The 18,213-nt window shown below is 48.8% G+C and overlaps 1 protein-coding gene across 1 annotated transcript in view; it reads left to right on the forward strand.

Annotated features, from left to right (window-relative positions):
• pcdh17 (protocadherin 17) overlaps nucleotides 1–17,227 on the forward strand; it is a 48,645-nt gene extending 31,418 nt beyond the window's left edge. The window contains exon 4 of the mRNA XM_028981803.1: nucleotides 15,355–17,227. Coding sequence (XP_028837636.1) covers nucleotides 15,355–16,061 — 707 coding nt within the window. The 3' untranslated portion in view covers nucleotides 16,062–17,227. The remainder of the gene's footprint in view (nucleotides 1–15,354) is intronic.
• The last annotated feature ends 986 nt before the right edge of the window (nucleotides 17,228–18,213 follow it).

Consider the following 18,213-nt stretch of genomic DNA (forward strand, 5'->3'; position numbering starts at 1 on the left):
TCCTTTTGTAGGCACTCACGCATGAGCTTCTGTTTCATTTCCAGATTCAGACAAAAATCAAAGCCAAAGTAAAGGGGCGTGGTCCTCAGCCTTAGATCTGGACATAAGTGTGTCGACATCGTTGCGTAAGCCCACGCGTCTGTGCTGCACGGCCACCGGGTTTAATTATGGCACCGCATGGGGGGGGTGGTGCTACTCCCACCAGCTTCTGTCCTGACGTGGAGAGGACGTCCAGAAGGAGATTATTATGATACGGCGTCACTTCCTGGACATGTGCCACTCCTTCCCATCTGTCCTCTGTCTTCTTTACAGCAGGGCATGTTCTGTGTGTGTGTGTGGGGGTGGAATTTGTGTCACTTTGCGTTTGGAGCAAGTGAAATTCCTGCCGAAACTCCTGTCAGAGGGGCCTGGAGGAAGAGTGAAGGTGTAATGGTGCCAGGCCTTCCTGGCACTCAGCTGCTGATTCGATAAAAACGGCCAGACGGGAGAAGGAAATCAGGAAAGCGCTCATCGATCAGCCTCCGCGCCGGGTCAGACCGAACTGCACAAAGCAACTTTTAAGTCTGGTCGGCGAGGAAACGCCTCAAAGTCACCAAGCTTGAAAAGTTTCCTTTCCTGCTTTTATTTAAATCCTCTTATTTCAGCTGCCCGTATCTCTTTTTTTTTTTTCTCAGTAGGTCTGAGAATGACTTGTGCTTATCGGTCTCTGATGGGCCGTAAAAAAGGCAGACAACTGCATCTAATGACTGCACTACCGCATTCGCAGAGGGCCAGAAAGCGTACGGGTGGGTACGGAAGGGAATCGGGACATTTCCTGGTCCTGCTTGCATTTCACACCGACAGAGAAGGCGACCTGGAGACCCTGAAATTCTTCCTGATGTGAATGAAAGTGAAGCACAGCACACGGTGACACAACGAAACGCGTCCTCTGCTTTTAACCATCACCCTTGGTGAGCAGTGGGCAGCCATGACAGGCGCCCGGCGAGCAGCGTGTGGGGACAGTGGCACCTTGGCGGTTCGGAACCGGCAACCTTCTGATTACCCGCTAGACCGCCTTCTGCCCCTGATGTGAATGATGGATTAGCTTTATTAACCGCGGTGGGGCCCCCGCCCCCACTCACCGCGACTCTGTCTGTAATCTTCAGTATTAAGCATCCTGAGATCTGTCTAGGAGTCACCCTGAGGGACGACTCTGTTTTTAATATCAGCTTCTGACGTCAGGAAAGCAGCGACTCTCTTGTTGTTTAAAAAAAGGGACCGCGGGAACAGAGGGAGAGATTTACTTCCGGCCTGAAAGAGCCGCTGTCCCCTCGCTCTGCCACCTCGGCCACCGTTTCACCGGCCTCGCCGTGTAGAACTGTCGCGGAGCAGCTGCGGAAGGCGGGAGTGTGCTCGCCACCGAACGGAAACGAACGGTGCTCCATCTGGGCGAAACAGGGAGGGGAGGCGAGATGGGGCGGCAGGCTTCCTCTCAGCGGGGGCGCGGCTTAAGTAGCCCCCTCTCTTGGTTCCCACCGGCACCAAGCCACCCCCAGTTCAAATAGTAATCAAACGAAAAGCTGTCGACAGAATGGCGCGGCGTGTGGCACAAGGACAAAACACACACAGAATATACTCACACACACACACACACACACATACATACATGCTACATACCTGGCAGCCCAGCTCAGACTGTCAGGGAGAGGGTATACATAATTACTAAATACTAATCAGCTAATATTTTTTAACTAATTTTCTAACGTTAAGTCTATTTAACACTTAGTTTAGCACTTTTTTATTACAGCCAACAAACGTATCTACTTTTCACTCTTTTTCTCCGAATATTAAGCAGAAAAGCAGAGATGAGAGATTTGGTCGTGCTCTCTGTCTCTCTCGCTCTCCCGGCTCACGGCGTGATGTCCGGCGCAGCTGCCTCTGCAGGAGAATAGCCGGGACTGTTTCCCCTCGATAACCTCGCGCTTGTTGCTTTTTGATCCTGCTGCATTAAGATAAGGAGACTGGTTAATTAAACTGTCACATGGCAACGGCGTGAGGAATGGCCGCTTTAATTGGGAAGGCCGGCGTTCCCGCACGGAGCGGTGTGAGGAACCAGTACAGGATGGGAGATTTCCTCTAGGTATCGCCTCGGGAGTGTTGGTCGAGGGCCAGAGGGGTCACGGGACCGGAGTGGTCCCATACGCACCGAGTCGACGTCAGTAAAGACCAGCAGCAGTTAACAGTGATCAGAGAGAGCGGTGAGAATGAGAGAGAGAGAGAGAGAGAGGCTTCCAGGCTGAGCTTCACAGTCCTGCAGAGGATCAATTATGGAGATTCGGTATCTCTGAAACGTACACCACCCCGTGCTTCTTACTCGCACGCGCGTGTGTGTGTGTCTGTATGCTTTTAACAATTTATGAAGTGTGTATGTGTGTGTTGTTTTGGTGCTCTGCGCTTGTTGTTGTGACTGGTCCTGAGTTGGGGTCAGAAACAGGCCCACGCCCGGCCAGCCAGACCCGACGGCCCGTCCCCGTCTGTCCCGTACGTGTTGGAAATCCGCCTTGATTAAATTCGGGGGGGGGGAGAAATCCTGTAGATGAAGGAGCCCCGCGGCTTTCTGTATTTCCCTCACAAGTGGAGCCGGGCGGGATAAAGGGATGACCCGCGGGATAATCCAGTCAAGAGATTGTGATAATACCTCTTCAGAGGAAGTTGGTGACAGAGGGAGAGACAGGGACAGAGGGCGGGGCGACGTGGAGTGTAGTCGAGTGGGGAGGGGGGTCACTAAATGAAGGGAGAAGTCGGTAAGAAAGAAAGAAAGAAAGAAAGAAGCTGTAGCTAGGCAACTGCCGACAGCATGCGGCGATGTAAAAGCAGGTAGAACCAGCCTCCCTTGGCCCCTACGGAACAGGATCGGGCCGCAGACGTGGTTTATGTAAATAGTTGATGGGCAGCGGCAGGGCCGTGTATCTTATTCTTTTTTTTTTCTTTTTTTTTTAAGAAAGTGATGATTTATTCATCGCAGGTGCTGTTGTAATGACACGTTTTTATATTTCCTCCGAAGCGGTGAGCTAATAGCTGTCAAAGCTTCTCCCTGCGGAAAATGATTACGGAACCATATTTCTGAACGATATTTCACAATGTTTCACCCCATCGCTTCCCGCGCGTTGTCCCGCCATCACGTCAGCGCGACAGGAGTTCCTGGGCTGTTCCTCACTGTTCACTGACCAATAATCGAAGTGCGATCGTGCTCGCATGCCGGTGTTTTTTCCCGGGGGGGGGATGGGGGGACACCTGGGTCCACAACTCGCAGGTGCCGAGGCCAGATGTGTCCCCTGCCTGCTCGGTTCTCTCCCGTCGCCATGTACACTTCCATGTCTTTCCCCCTATTCACTTTAGGTTGCCGTATGTTGCTGGTGTCTCTTGTTGCAATAAAGTTTCTTGACAGTCTCCAGAGGGCTTCGGTGAAAACAGTAATCTGGAGCGAGACGTCCGCTTGTGGCGCCCCTGGAGGATCAGTCATTTGTTCCCGGGGTGAAGCTGTGCTTTCATTCATTTGAAGTGCGCGCTAAATCAGCACAGCAAAGTGGCACGAAAGGAAATAAACGGACGCTCTCCCTCAGAGGAGGCGTAATGCCACTCAGTAGATGCTGAGCTGCATCGCCACTGCCACATATAACAAAAGGCAGCGCTAACCACCGCTTTATTACATCCCCTGGGAAGTGGCCATCATATTTCATCACCGTCAATCTATACTAATGCTTGGGCTTCTTACATGGTCATTTTTCTAGCCAGGATGCCCCCTCCGAACATCCTCACATTGTCTTGTTGAGTCTTTTAAAAGTCGTCGAGCTACCCGTCTGGGACATTCGCTGAACACTGGGGTACTTTAAGGGATGGTTTGTAACGATTTCTTACATGTGAAACCCGTTGAAAGTTTGGAGATGCTGGGGGAATGCAGTGGAAGGTTCTTTAGATCTTCTAAATGATTCAGCACATTATTGTCGAATATCCAGCATCACACACGATTCAGAAGAGATGCATTGCAGACCCGTATCTGAGCAATCTTGCTTGCCGTTCAGCTAAAGATGTGACATTAGAGTTCCTTCGGGGACCAAATCCAATGGCTTTGAAATGTACAGATCACCAGGGACTGTATTGTGACATTGCCGTTGATGTTCTGTGAATGTTCTTTTCGGAAAGTTTTGCCAGGACTTAAATGAGACACGATGTGAATGTTAATACTGTCCTCTAAACATCTGACAGTTTACTAGGCGGCCCAAATTAATTTTATGTAGCGTTCATTTTAAATCAGTGCTTCATAATTACGAACTCCTAATTACTTCATATAGCATTTAAAGGATTTATCAGACGCCCTTATCCAGAGCATCTTACAGCCAGTAGTTACAGGGATGGGGTTAAGTGTCTTGCCCAAGGAACCCAATGGTAGTAAGTGGGGTTCCAACCTGTGACTTTTGTGGCCGTCTGGTTCATAAGCGAGTTTCTTACCCACCTGGCTACTACCACCCTATATGTAAGTTCACCTAAATTGTCTTTTGACCTTCTTCGGCCCAACGTTGCGAGTGTACTAACCACGGCAGCAGTGAATCTTTAAAACAGTTGCAGAAGCCTGGCAGACGGGGATCTTATCCGAAAGCCTGCTATAATTCCGAGTGCACAAGCCTTTGGGTGCTTTGTGTCATTAATCCCAGTCTAATGGGTTTACTGCGACCACAGGCTGTGATGGGCGGCGAGGGGCTTCTTTTCAGGAACCAGGTCACGGCTGGTGGTTTCACTTTCTGCCTGGTTATAGAGAGATTGTCGGGCACCCCACCCCGCGCCCCCTCCCCGTAAAACCATTGCCTGGACAGTGGTGTGTTCACACAAACATCATGTACACGCGGGGTTGTTTACAACCCAGGTGTTTTTATCAGTTCACAGATCTGTGATTTAACATCTTTGAGCCCATATAATCCCATTCTTATCCTTTATAAGACTCCTAATCTTTGACCTTAATCTGAAAGCGCCACAATGAATTGGAAATGGGGATTTTTTTTTTTTTTCTAGTTTCTTTCTAGCCCTTCCTAGCCTCATAATACAGTTTGTTCGAAATGAATAAACTCCACTGGCTCTCGGAGTTGGCAATTTGGGCCTGGAAGCCTTTTAAACCATTTTTTATTGCACTGGACTCGGTATGGACTTCCCGATGGAGGGCCGATATTCGAGAGCAGAAAGGAAGAGGTGAATTCTGGAATAATTATCCCTCTGCGAGGTCCAGGCTGTAACCGGCTCTTATCGAGTTAGAGCCAGTTATCCAACTTCATCTCAATTTAATTTGATCTTTATCTTCATGAACTCATATGAGCGAGAGCACGCACGGACGCAGCGTATATATTTGTACATCACACAGGGTCTAGACAACAAACAGCGTCGTCCTTACAGGAGCTGACACGTCGATGCTAACTCGATGTGCTGAAATGGAGAGGTGGGCGTCTGGTGCTCCACGGAGACGGACTGTGACGTGATGAGTTATGTGAGACCGGCATTCGGGTGATTTAGCTGGAGTGTGTTGGTTAGTTCCGTAAACGCATTAGACGGGTTCCTCAGGAGCTCGGCGATATTGACCCGCAGCCCAGTCGCCACGTATCTGATTACGGCCAGCAGGCTCCGTTATTTACATGCAGATAAATCGGAAGAACTCTTTGGAAATTGGATGGTTGTTTTTTTTTTAATGATTTGACTTTTTTTTTTTTTTTATGTCCAGTTTGTGTTTCATCGTGCAGTAGAACTTCGTGACTGACAATCGGCAAACACATGACTTCCTCCAGCCTGATCCGGGGCAGGAAGTGATGCGAAAGGTAAACAGAGGGCTAATGAAGGAGACTGCTGGGTGTGTTGTCTGCCTGGCGAGTGCATGGCTGTCAGGCTGTCATGTGAGTGATGGTCGTGCAAAAGCAGCAGTGAGCCTCAGGAGAAGGGGAAAGAAATACAAGAGTTGGAAAAAAATAAAAATAAAACCTCCTTAAAGCATGAAGGACCACTTCATGCCTGTGTTTAAGCATCCCACAGCTGTTGCTAGGCCAACGGAGGTTTTTAGTGGCGTTATTCCCCGCAGTCACACTAACAGCTGAATCAGAAAATTGACCTGGGGTTCAGAGGATGCCTCTTTTTCTGATTATTCCTCTCCCCTCCCACATATTTCCATTCGCCGGTGCTGCTCTACAGGGGAAGGAACGGGTCAAAGCAAATGTGTTCTCGCTTTGTGCTTCGGTGTGGCATTTAGAGGTTGAAGACCGGCTGTATATGGCATTCGTGTATTCTGAAAAGTAATATGAACATTGTTGACATTCATACACTTCTCTGATAAGCCAAATTGTAATATTTTGCTATTTACTTTGACAACCATACAGTAATTTAAGTGTATGAATGTTCCATGCTTTATGAAGTATTGATGAATATATTACGAAGCATTTATGTAACGTCTTATGAATATGTAATGCACTCAGCCTTTGAATGGAAGAAGGTAGACTGCTGTGATGCTCGGTAGGCAGTGCAGAATTGTGATATTTCTATCTTAATCAACAGCTTGCACATTTTAAGGTTTGCGATTTTCCTTTTTGTTCCCCTGCTGACACGTTCCCTCCCTCAACTGCCGAGCCATGAGGGCGAAATAACAAAAGTAACAACACACGCCCTGGCAATTAGCGAGAGATCAGCCCAATTGAGCATCTTGCTTTGTTTGCTCCTGGCTTCGCCCGACGTCTTGCGGAATGCCTCCGGAACGCCGGATAATTGACAGATGTATAATCCTCTTCCCCCGGACACCAGCAGATGATTAGCATGACAGAGGCATGACACTGTATTAAACCCGGGCGGCGGAGGAAGGGGACGTGAGAGCAGGGCAAATTTTTTCAGTTTAAAAAAAGACACACTGGGCACCCGTGTAGAAAAAAAAAAAATAAAATAATCGCATTAGTGATGGTTTCGCGGAGCGACCTATGTTCACCAATCACAGGGACCCCGGAGCTCTGGGACAGCGTCACAGGTGGGGTTTGAACCTGCGAGCCCGTTGTTTGTGTTTAAAAGCAGAGAATCTTCAAATGAACCCGGGGAGGAGTGGTTGTAATAAATCCTGCTCCTACCCACTGCTGCTTATCCAGCCGTTCTTCACGTCGGCGCAATTTAAATAAAGTGCCCGCTATCAGACGGTGGCGGTGGTGGGGGGGGGCATTTTTAATTAGCAGGTGAGTCAGAGTTTTCTTCCCGGCTTTTAAACGTTGCATTTATTTCTGCTTTAATTCATTTATTGGCGTCGCCGTGGAGTGCCGGTGACAGCGGCGGGAGAGAAAAAGTCAAATCCGGGCTCGGCAAAAGTCTCTCTCTCTGTCTCTCTCTGAGCAATGATCCCTTCAGACCGCCTTGTGGGAAGAAGAAAACAGATTAAAACAATTACGTGGCGCGAGAAAACTCTCCCCCCCCTCGCCGTGGCTGTTTCGTTCCTCGCCGAGCAATTAACACCGCTCATTACAGGCAGGAGAGAGACGGGCGTGTTCAGAGCCTCCGGTGTCCCCGAGAGCTCAGGTGCGGCCGCGCCGGGTTCGCACCTGCGCCCCCCTCTCCTTCGTTCCCCCGGCCGCTCGAAATCCGGCCAGTCCGCCCATTTAGGCCTGTAGGTGACAGTGGGCGCGGGGCTAAAGGTGAGAGCCGAACAAACACATACTCAGTCACACACACACACACACACACACACACACACACACACTGCTCCCCGTTTACTAATTACAAAGGCTGCAACAAAAGCAAGGATTAGCGTTGGATCCTCGAAGCTTTTTAAATAGATTTTTACATTTTATTTTTGATTGTTTCCTCTGTAAGCCAGAGCACCTCTGAGCTTCCGTTCAGGTGTTTGCCGCTGTCCTGAATATTTATCATGGATGAAAAGTACAGCTCTGCAGGGTCTAGTGATTCTGTGTGTGTGTGTGTGTGTGTGTGTGTGTGTGTGTGTGTGACAGACTGACTTTTTCCTTAATGCCTTTTCCCATCTCCATGTCCCCTGTTCTTGATCCTGCCATGTCTTTTTTTTTTTTTTTTCCACTCCCAGTCTTCCCACTGTCCCCAGCAGGAGCCCGGGTCTAAAATGGGCCCTCTGTCCACCGCACGGTCACCGGGAGGCACTTCCCTGCGATCTGCGGAGCCATTAAAGCCCATTAGCGCGAGCAGCGCGAGCAGCTCTGAGAGCCTTTATCCGCGCGGTGTGGTCCAGCGCAGGTATCGAGCGCCTCCAAGATTCTCCCCACCCCTGAAATGGAACCGTTTTTAATCAGACTGCCGAGGCGCAGGGAGGAAGGGTGCCTCGCCCCCACTAACAGTTTAACTGGGAGAGAAGCGCACGCAGCCATATATTATCAGACCGACCTGCTGTTCTCCTGCTATCGAATAATCAGGAATGCAAAATAAGTTATAAGACTTATCTTAGTCTGCGTAGCATTTTTTCCCCAAGCTTTTTACCACTCTGCTGCGTGGAACCTCGATAATGAAATGTTACAGAATTCTAATGAAGGGCTTATGAAAGGCGCTGTATTACTTCCTTGCTATCACCGTTTCGAGAGCAAGAAGAAAAATCATAATAGGTCTGGTATAAAGCAAAAGAACAGGCGATTAAGCTTTCCCTTTTGTTTTTGGGTTTACATTTATCACTCCATTTGAATTTGGTTTTCTTTGATGGGCCTTGTTGGCTCCATCCGGAGCCCCTCTGTGAAAATATAAAAGACAATGTTGTTTTTTTGTCCCCAGGAACAGTTTATGCGTGGCTATTTTTGAACTATCGCAGTGGTACCATAATGTTCGCTTTTGTCAATGTTTTGAAGACCACTTCAATTACAGAGAGCTAAACCTGCCGCTTCATTAAAATACAGCAGAACATTCAAAGCAGGTTTTCTTTCTCCAGATTACTGCTGATTGGCTTTTTTTACCATGTCTGGCTAAAGGAAGTTGGTGCCAGACCTGCTGTGTGTTTTTTCTGTGTGACACGTGTGTACGGTGGTGATCGGGGAGGAAGGCGGCCCATGCGTGTAATGGGAACGCTGAAGTGCACGCCGGCCGAACGTGGCATCTTGGGGAGATCAAAGCCTCCTCTTCCTCCCCTGCTCGGCTCAAGAGCTCAGGCGTGCTGTGGATCAAACTGCGCCCCGCCTCCCTGGAAACATTTCCAAATCAGCGATTAAGACACACACACACACACACACACACACACACAAATATGCAATTGAGTTCTGATTATATGGTACACGTTGTGCTTGACAAATTCACATATCACACACCAGCACTCTTCCACATCCCCCCACACAACAGCCATATAGTCACGGCACCACTTACTCACCCAACTTAGGCTGCGTCCTCATGAATATGCTTCAGTTTTAAATAAATCAACACACGATGGTACATTTGTGGCAGAAGATGCTCTGGGCTCAGTTTTGGATGTTTCATTTCAATGTAGATAGATATAAACAGATAATCCCTTTAATACGCTGCCATGGTTTCCCCAAACATAGCGGCTTGTACTTGCGTGTTGCTTTCAGCCACATCATAAATCTCAGGCCCTGTGTTTATTTGCTGATCATTCTGGATAATGTTTCTCACAAGACAGTAATGTGCAATTTCCTCCCCATTTAATTAATATGTACACAAATAGTCATGTGATTAACATTTTCGGTTGAAAATGCTCTCCTGGGCAGATATAAAGTCTGCCTTTGGTGTCCTTTCAGTTGAAGGTTGCTCCTTCCTTTTACAAAAGCCATGATCCTCAGTCCCACATGTGAACTGCATGGACCCTGAACCCGAGCGGGTCCCCCGCAGAGATGGCAGAATGGACCGGCCTGACAAAGAGCCTGGGCCTAGCACCTACTGTTCTATCATGAGCTTGGATACGCTGGCAACCCTCATATAAATAGACATTGATTTTGTGTGTGTTGTGTTTGGTATTTTTTTACCCCCACCTCCTTTCTTCCTGTCTCTTTTCAGCCTTTCATTGGCCTCTCCTCGGCTCCTCTTATGATACGCTCCCCCTCAGGGCTCGGCTTTGAACGACTTAACCAAGCATTAGCTTCCTGCTGCTAGGCGGGGAATACGTAATGAAAGGAAGTGTTTGATCGAAAGACGTTTGTCCTTGGCTTACTTATGTCAGAGCTCGCTTTCCTGAGATGCTGTTTGTTGGCCGTCGGCAGGCCTCCCCTGAGAGCATCGGGATTCTTCCAGCCACCTGCCAAGATAAAAGAGCCGTTGTCATGGCGTCCGCCACTCTGGCATTTTTGTGGCACAAAGCCACCCTAGGCGCCACCACCATCAGTCTTACCTGGGTAATGGACCTGTAAGGATTTTCATACAAGCTGAGGCATGAATGACATTGGCATTAAGGCGTATGGATCATCTGCAGTATCTTGGGACGCAGAATGCGTACGGTAAAGGTCTGTGTGTGTCGCCGATTGCCATCATTTTTTTCCCCCACACCCTAGAATTCGCCACTCAAGAACTATACAATATGGCACAGGAAATGGATGGAGGTTTGTTTTCATTTTACCAGGCCGCCACCATCATCAGATCCCATCCAGCCGCCACCCCAGTATAACTTTTGAGAAGCGAGCCACCTCTTCCAAATCGCCCCAACCACCACCAACCGCCTCACCAACTGTGGTCTAGTCGGCTTTGGCCACAGGTGTGAGCTCGAGGGCACAAGGCCACCCCTGCTGTGCGCTAATACTAAGCCGCTGGGCCAATTTAGGGCTGTGAAACCACACTGCTGCCCCACAAAGTCATTGTTGTCTGCAGGCCGTGTTCAGCCTGAACCCCCATCTTTCACTGCATTTTTTTAAATCATCTCCATACACTGAAACATGGACTTCAGCATGCGCTAGTGGCAGCCATGTTGAAAATGGGAACAAGTTTTGTGGGTTTCAGCGTTTGAAGAAGTGGTGACGCCTACCTGAAGCCCATCCCTGTGCTCGCCTCGTTTCGTCGGGTGTTCCGATTCTGGGGCTGAAGTTGTAAACAGAATGACCTACATAACTCCCAGCATCCCAAACGCCGCATAGCAGCCTTGGATTAGAAAAAAAAATAAAAAAATCTTCTCCGTCCAGGTATGGCACTACAAAGCAGCGAACAAAATTCAGCCTGAGTGCACTTCCCATTGCGCCTACTTCATTCTGTTATTTTCTGCTCGGATTGTTGGATCTTGTCTTTTATTGGCTTGTTTTTTTTTTAAACTTGGCACGAGCAACTCCCGTCCCTCCTGACATTTTGCAGACGGGTGACTCTCGGCAGCAGCGGTGCCACGTGCATTAGTCTCTCTGCACCCTCTTCACTGTGGAGGAGGAGGAGGAGGAGGAGTGGAGAACAGGGGAGGGGGGTGGCACGGGCCAGACGGAGCAGGACGCTGGGACGCAGCGCCGTGCTGTGGTAAAGACAACAGGGGAGCAGGGTGGTGTGGGGGGTAAGATGCTAATAAAAGATTTGGCAGGCGTTGTTAATGCATCCTCTCTCTCTCTCTCTCTCTCTCTCTCTCTCCACCTTCACCACTTCAGAGAAATAAAATAAAGGGACTCGCTGCCCCCACATCTGCCTCTCTCCCTCTCCGGAGGGAGAAAAGATTACACTTTCCAATTGCAAAAGTTGGAAAGGAAAAGAAAAAGGGGGAAAGAAATAGGGCAGCACTGGCACGGTCACACCCCTCCGCAAGCTGTGAAGCCATGAGGCCAATACACTTGTGTTTTTTTTGTTGTTGTTGTTGTTATGTGGTTTTTATTTATTTCATTATTTCGTTGCTCCCTGTGACTCTTAAGCAGCTTGGAATGAGTTGATTCCGTGCGGGATTAGAACCAAGAAAAAAAAAAGGTGTTGGGGAGCCAGGCTGTAAAAGTTGAAAGCTGAGAGCGTGTCGGGCGGATTCCGTCCACGAAGCCTGCCTTGTTTCATACCGCTCTCATCTCTCAGTTGGAGAGCCACTCGGATGCGGCTCCAATCTCTCTCTCTCTCTCTTTCTCTCTCTTCTCTCTTTCTCTCTCTCTCTCTCTCTGTCTTCGCAGGGGCAGATTATAATTATTTATTGTTGGGACTGGAGGGGGGGGTGAGATGATCCGTCCTTATTAACATTATGGAACACTCTTAGTGTTGCTGTAGTGTTCAGTGTGCGGTCCCAGACCAGCTCTGGAGCAGGAGGGTTGTGGTGGGAACAAGATTCTTCATTCGTCACATGCACAGTCGTAACGAAAGAAAAATCTGCTTCTAAATCAGACACCATCACCATGACTGGTTGTCTCCCAATTGGAACCCGTGAATGAGTTTATCCCTGATATTCACCTCAGCACAGGACCTTCTTCTCATGTCTACAGCGTTTCTCCGGGTGCAGGAGGAACCGCAGGAGTGAAACATCTCCGTCCTGCCCACTGAAATAAGATGAAGTATCATGATGCTCTAAAAGAAGAAGCAAAGGAGCTGCATTTGTTTTTGTGTGAAGGAGTCCGACGCTCCTCTGAACTGCAGGGGTTTTAAGATGGCCGTGTGTGTGTGTTTGTGTGTGTGCGCGTGTGCAGCCATATTCCTGTTTTATGCTCATTAGTCGATGATGAATCCCCTGGCAGTGAATGGATGCTCGACTCCGGTGTCACGTCACTTTGTTAGTCCGTAGTGTCCCTCTAGTGACTCAAGGTCACCTGCCGACACCAGGCGCGAAAAATCCATCCCCGAGTCGTTCCCCCCGACTGAACGCGACAGAGGAGTGCTGGCATGGATTATTTATGCCTTAATATGCCTGCTCTGAATGAACGATCCGTTCCGGGGGAACGTCTTGTCAGTGCAGCGGCTTAAATCTCTTTAAATACGGTGATGTTGCATAGCGTGTTAACAACAAGCCCCTGATGAATCTGTCCCGGACCAGGAAGGTCACACACAGAACACACTGCTGATGAGCATGCGACGTACAGTCTAAAAACGGGTGAAAAGGAGCAGCAATGGAAGTGCCGCGTCTTTCAAATCAAAGACAACTGAATAGAAAATATGTGGTGGTGCATGCATAAGAACCAGAAGACCCAGGTTCAAATCCTACTTACTACCATTGTGTCCCTGAGCAAGACACTTAACCCTAAGTTGCTCCAGGGGGGGACTGTCCCCGTAACTACTGATTGTAAGTCGCTCTGGATAAGAACGTCTGTTAAATGCCATAAATGTACATGTAAAATATCATTCCAAATGGGCAGAGCGCTTAATGAGGGAAAAACATTGAAAAATAACACACCATTTGATTAAGTCATTTTAATGACTCACACACTATCCTTTTTAACCATGTAATCGATATCAGGTTCGTGGCACGCCCATCCACCTAGCGTGGACCCCTATTTACCCCCCCTGTGGGGTGTGGATCTCCCCCTCCTCCCTCCCTGCCCGGCCCTGCTGATCAGTAGCATCCCAGGACGTCTCAGCCGAGACCACCCAGCCTCAGGTGACCAGTCAGAGCCCCCCCCCCCCGAAGGAGAGATGGAGTGTGCTGACGTGTTGAGCAGACGTTTTACCCGAGGGAGCGGATGTACACGGAGAGGCAGATGCTTTGTTTTGTTTTATTGTTGTGTCATTTTTTTTAAGGCTTCCCCGGACCCGGAGAACTTTCTTCTGAGCCGGAGGGAAGGCTTTTGTTGTCCGAGAGCTCAGTCGACTCCGTAACAATGGAATCTGAGGGCCGCGCAGCGCCGGCCATTTTTCATCTCGCGTTTTGGCCTTTAGCCGTGTCGGAGCAAGGGAGCAATTTAAAATATGATTAATGATCATAATAAGGTCAAATGTTGATCATTTGGGGTTTTTTTTCCCCTCCTTCCTCTAGTATCTCGTAGAACTTGTGTGAGAAGCTAAACTCTGGTGTGAGACCCAACCTGATCCCCTGGGGAGCAGTAATTTCCGCTTTAAACACACTCCCGGCTGCCTGTAAATGCTGTAGGTGAGGGGTGTGTGTGTGTGTGTGTGTGTGTGTGTGTGTGTGTGTGTGTGTGTGAGAGATGCACTGCGATGCGCTCAGTGCCTGTTCTCTTGAACAGAAGAAACGGCATGTCATCCGGGTGCAAATAAGGGGAAACTTTTCACCTCGAAAAGAGACAGTGTGTGTGTGTGTGTGTGTGTGTGTGTGCGTGTGCGTGTGCGTGTGTGTTTTTATGCCAGGGTAAAACGGTACTTAACGGAAAACTGTGGGAATGCGGAGATCACACAGTGAAGAGCACATGGCAACACACTTCACAAAGACGCAATTAATGCTGCCGCCGCCAACCGGCGGCCTGCGCCCCGTTCCGCGGGAAAAAAGGGGGGAGAGGAATAAAGGAGCGGGGATGGGCCGCAGCCGCCAGGAGCGTGGCTGTTAATGAGCCAAAAACGGAGATCTGTGCCGCCAAGCGGGGAGGAGGAGAGTGTTGTTTTTCTTCTCGCAGTAATGAGAGGATGAGTGTGGAATGTACTTTTACTTTTTTTTAAAGGATCATTGTTGTTCCTTCAACAGTCTGTCTCTTGCAGGGGCTTTTTTAATAGAATACTGCAGTTTTCTGTCTTCAATGTAAAGAGTTGCGTGTTTCTATGTATTTCATCGCTTCATTTAAATGGTAAAGAGCATAATAAACAGTAATGAAACGTGGTTTTACTTTTCTGGCATACACAGCGTGTACGTTCGCATCATGTCAGTTCTTCATGTTTATGCATTTTTAGGATTTCTGAATTTGGTCCATACGGTTCATTAAGATCAAGAATGTTTTTTCCTCAGCTTCATACCTATGTGTGTGTGTGTGTGTGTGTGTGTGTGTGTGTGTGTGTGTGTGTGTGTGTGTGTGTTTAAACGCATGCTCAGTGACTGAACCATGATTTCACCTGAGCTCTTTGAACATTTACATTCAAAGGACAGTCACTGTCACTCACACCCCTTCCCCCCCTTTTCCTGGACCCATTTGACACACCATCGCAAAACAGGCGAGAATAATCCAGAATGTGATTTCTTCTGAGCAAAGATGAAAGCGTCCCGAACACAAAAACGCACGGCGCTCTTGGCTCCGACGTATGGCCGGGCTGAACTGGGAGCGCTTCAAAGCCCCTCTGACATAAATTTGTGATCGCAGCGCAGCGCGCCATTTGCCAGGAAGTGCGCTGTTGTTGTTTTGCTGGCGCGTCCACAGACGCGGCACTAAACTGCGCCATCCCCTTGATCGCGTGGACGGAAAATGCCACTGTCCCCAGCTCCCCGAAAGCATGGGATCCTCCTTTATAGAATGATTCCGTGTGTGTGTGTGTGTGTGTGTGTGTGTGTGTGGGTGGGGCGTGCTGGAGTAACAGTTCCTCTCTCTCTCTCTCCACCTGCAGCTACAGAAGAGGAGTGTGTAAACTGCACAGAAGAGTGCCGCGTGTTGGGCCACTCCGACCGCTGCTGGATGCCGCAGTTTCCGGCGGCCGGATGCGGGTCCCAGGCGGAGGGGACAGACTACCGCACCAACATTTTTGTCCCCGCGGGGATGGAGACGGTTGCCGTGGAGACGGAGACTTATGAGACCATAAACCCCAACGGGAAGAAGACCTTCTGCACGTTCGGGAAGGAGCGCAGGGACCACACCATCCTGGTGGCCAACGTCAAACCGTACCTGAAAGCCAAGCGTGCGCTGAGCCCGCTGCTGCAGGAAGTGCCCTCCGCCTCCTGCAGCCCGTCCAAAGGGTGCAGCACATCCTCGCCGTGCTGCTCCGCCCCCGTCAAAGGGCCGGGGGACGGGGCCGAAGGCAAGCCCAGCACCAGCCATCACTACGGCTCCCCCGACGGCCAGTACATCTCCCCCAGCAAACAGACCAAGGACCAGGGCTGCTACACGGCGGGGCCCGGCTCGGACCCGGTGGCCAAAGTGCTGGCAGAGGCGCGGTCCCGCATCAGCCAGGAGACGGCGCGGGAGATGGAGTGCGCGCTGGAGGGGGGCGGCGGCGAGCGCGGCCGCGACGGGATGGACGCGGAGCAGGTGGTGCGGGACATCGACAAACTGCTGCACGACTGTCGTGGCAACGAGGCCACGCCCGTCAGGAAGTGAGCGAGCGAGCGAGCCGCGGCTCCGGGTGAAAAGCAGCAGCTCCACGCAAGACACACCGGGCGGAGGAACGGACTCCAGGCACTTGGACACGGTCCGGCCAACAACAAATCAAACTCGAGGCTTCTGAAGGACAGCGAGCAGGCGGAGCAGTCCATGCGGTTCCCATTCTTCGGTTGTGGACGCGGGTCGGAGGTCTTCTCACGAGCTTTTTAACTTCAAGTGCCCACCAGCTGAAAACTGTCTCGACGACGCGTGTCGATCGAACGCGGGTCTGACCCGAGCGAACGCTTATTCTGACAATCGCAGCCGAAACGAACGCCGGCGTCCCAACCACAGAGCCACACACCCTCCGACACACAGGAAAACACACACAAGCTACTTTTTGACTTTGTAATATTGATGTTCGGCGCGAGAACGATCTCTGGACTCTCCGGGCGGTTCGTTCTGCGGCGGGGCGGGGAGGGGCGGGGTCTCAGGGTACGAGGGGAAATAGCGTAATGTAACCATCCTTCAACCACCATTCCTAGTCACTGTGTAAAGTGTGTTTTTCTCACCCTTGTGTAAAGCAACATTACGGAACATTCCGGACTGACGCCGTCCCATCAGCCAGTCTTGGTCTTTTGTGTAAAACACGCCATGTCACTTATGAACAGTGACGGCTCACGTTGTCCTACATCCAGTTATGGCAATCACAATCCTGTATATTAGGGACATATTTCCTCTGTGAAAAGATATATCTATATAATACACATATAGATAAATACTGTATAATGCCCAAATATTAACAAAATATTTATACATTTTGTAAGAAAAAAAGGAAAAGAAGAAAAAAGAAAAAACGTAATTTAAAACTTTAAAAGTGTTGAAGGTGACATGCAGTATACGGTAAAATATTTATTTAAGAAACTACTGAGGAAACCGCTGCAAACGAGAAAAATGAGAACTTGTTTAACAAAAAAGAAAAAGGAAATGTCCCTTCACTTTATCACTTATACACAATATCATCATTTAATGTGCAAAATGTATCCAATTCAATGTGTTTACATCGAGATGACATATTTTTATTGATTTTACTGCAATTTCTGTGCATATCAGCCAAATTGTTAAGTGTATAAGAGCTATATTGTGTATTTTATTAAATTAATATATAGTTGTGTTGCAATATACATGGGCTTATATTGTATTTGGCAACTGTTGCCTTAGTAGCCGTCAAACTCTATGAGTTTAACTGGGTTTTTTTTTTTCTCTCTCTGCTCTGGATGGGCTGGCGGCAGGACTCCTCCGCCCCCAACCTCACAAATTTATACCAGCAGATTTATACCTACACAAGCAACAGGAAACATCCATCACAATATCAGTTTGGGTACAACAGAGGCATAATGACAGGGCAGCTATTTTTTTTTTTTGGGAGGTGGGTATTTTAATCATTCGTTTCTGATTTCCCTTTTCTCTCTCCGTGTGTCCGTGTCTTTCTCTCTGTCGTGCTCACAAATCTAAACCTGCCATTTGTAACGCAGTGTTGACTCCTGCCTTACGTACTCTTAGGAGACCTTCTCCTTGTGACTGTAGTGCTCTTGACTCTCGGGGGACTTGGGCGGGGGATGAACAGTTCAGATGAATGTGCTATTTCCTTTTTTCTTTTTTGTATACAAGGACCAAAAGACGGTTCATTTTGAGCATTTTTCTGTGTTTTTTATCCGTGTTATCGTCATTACACTCTCACCGGGGTCCTTGTCCTCTTGAGACGTACGATCTTCTACTTTCTTTTTTAAAGTTTAGTTGTTTTTTTTTATGTTGCTTTCTTTCTCCTACGTCGAGCACTGTCATAGCAGTAGGGGTAGAACAGTTCGGATCAGTTCTGTGTGGCTTGGAACACAACCTTTCACATTGACCTTTTTAAAGAATAACAAAGATTTATTTTTTAAATCAGACAGAAAAAAAAAAAAAAAAAGAAATCATTTTCGTCTACATGAACGTGTGTTAACGTGTGTGTGTGTGTTCTTTTTGTGTGCGACTTTCTATAAAACAGAACAGTAAGTGGACAGAACTGGGACTGAAAAACCCATCTGCTGTTTCCTTCCCCAACCCCAGTGTGATGCAGCTGTGTGTTCCGCAGTAGCAGAAGGTCAGAGAGAATCAAACAGAACGTTGG

Source organism: Denticeps clupeoides, chromosome 5 (genome assembly GCF_900700375.1).
Source record: "Denticeps clupeoides chromosome 5, fDenClu1.1, whole genome shotgun sequence".
NCBI classification, from domain to species: domain Eukaryota; kingdom Metazoa; phylum Chordata; class Actinopteri; order Clupeiformes; family Denticipitidae; genus Denticeps; species Denticeps clupeoides.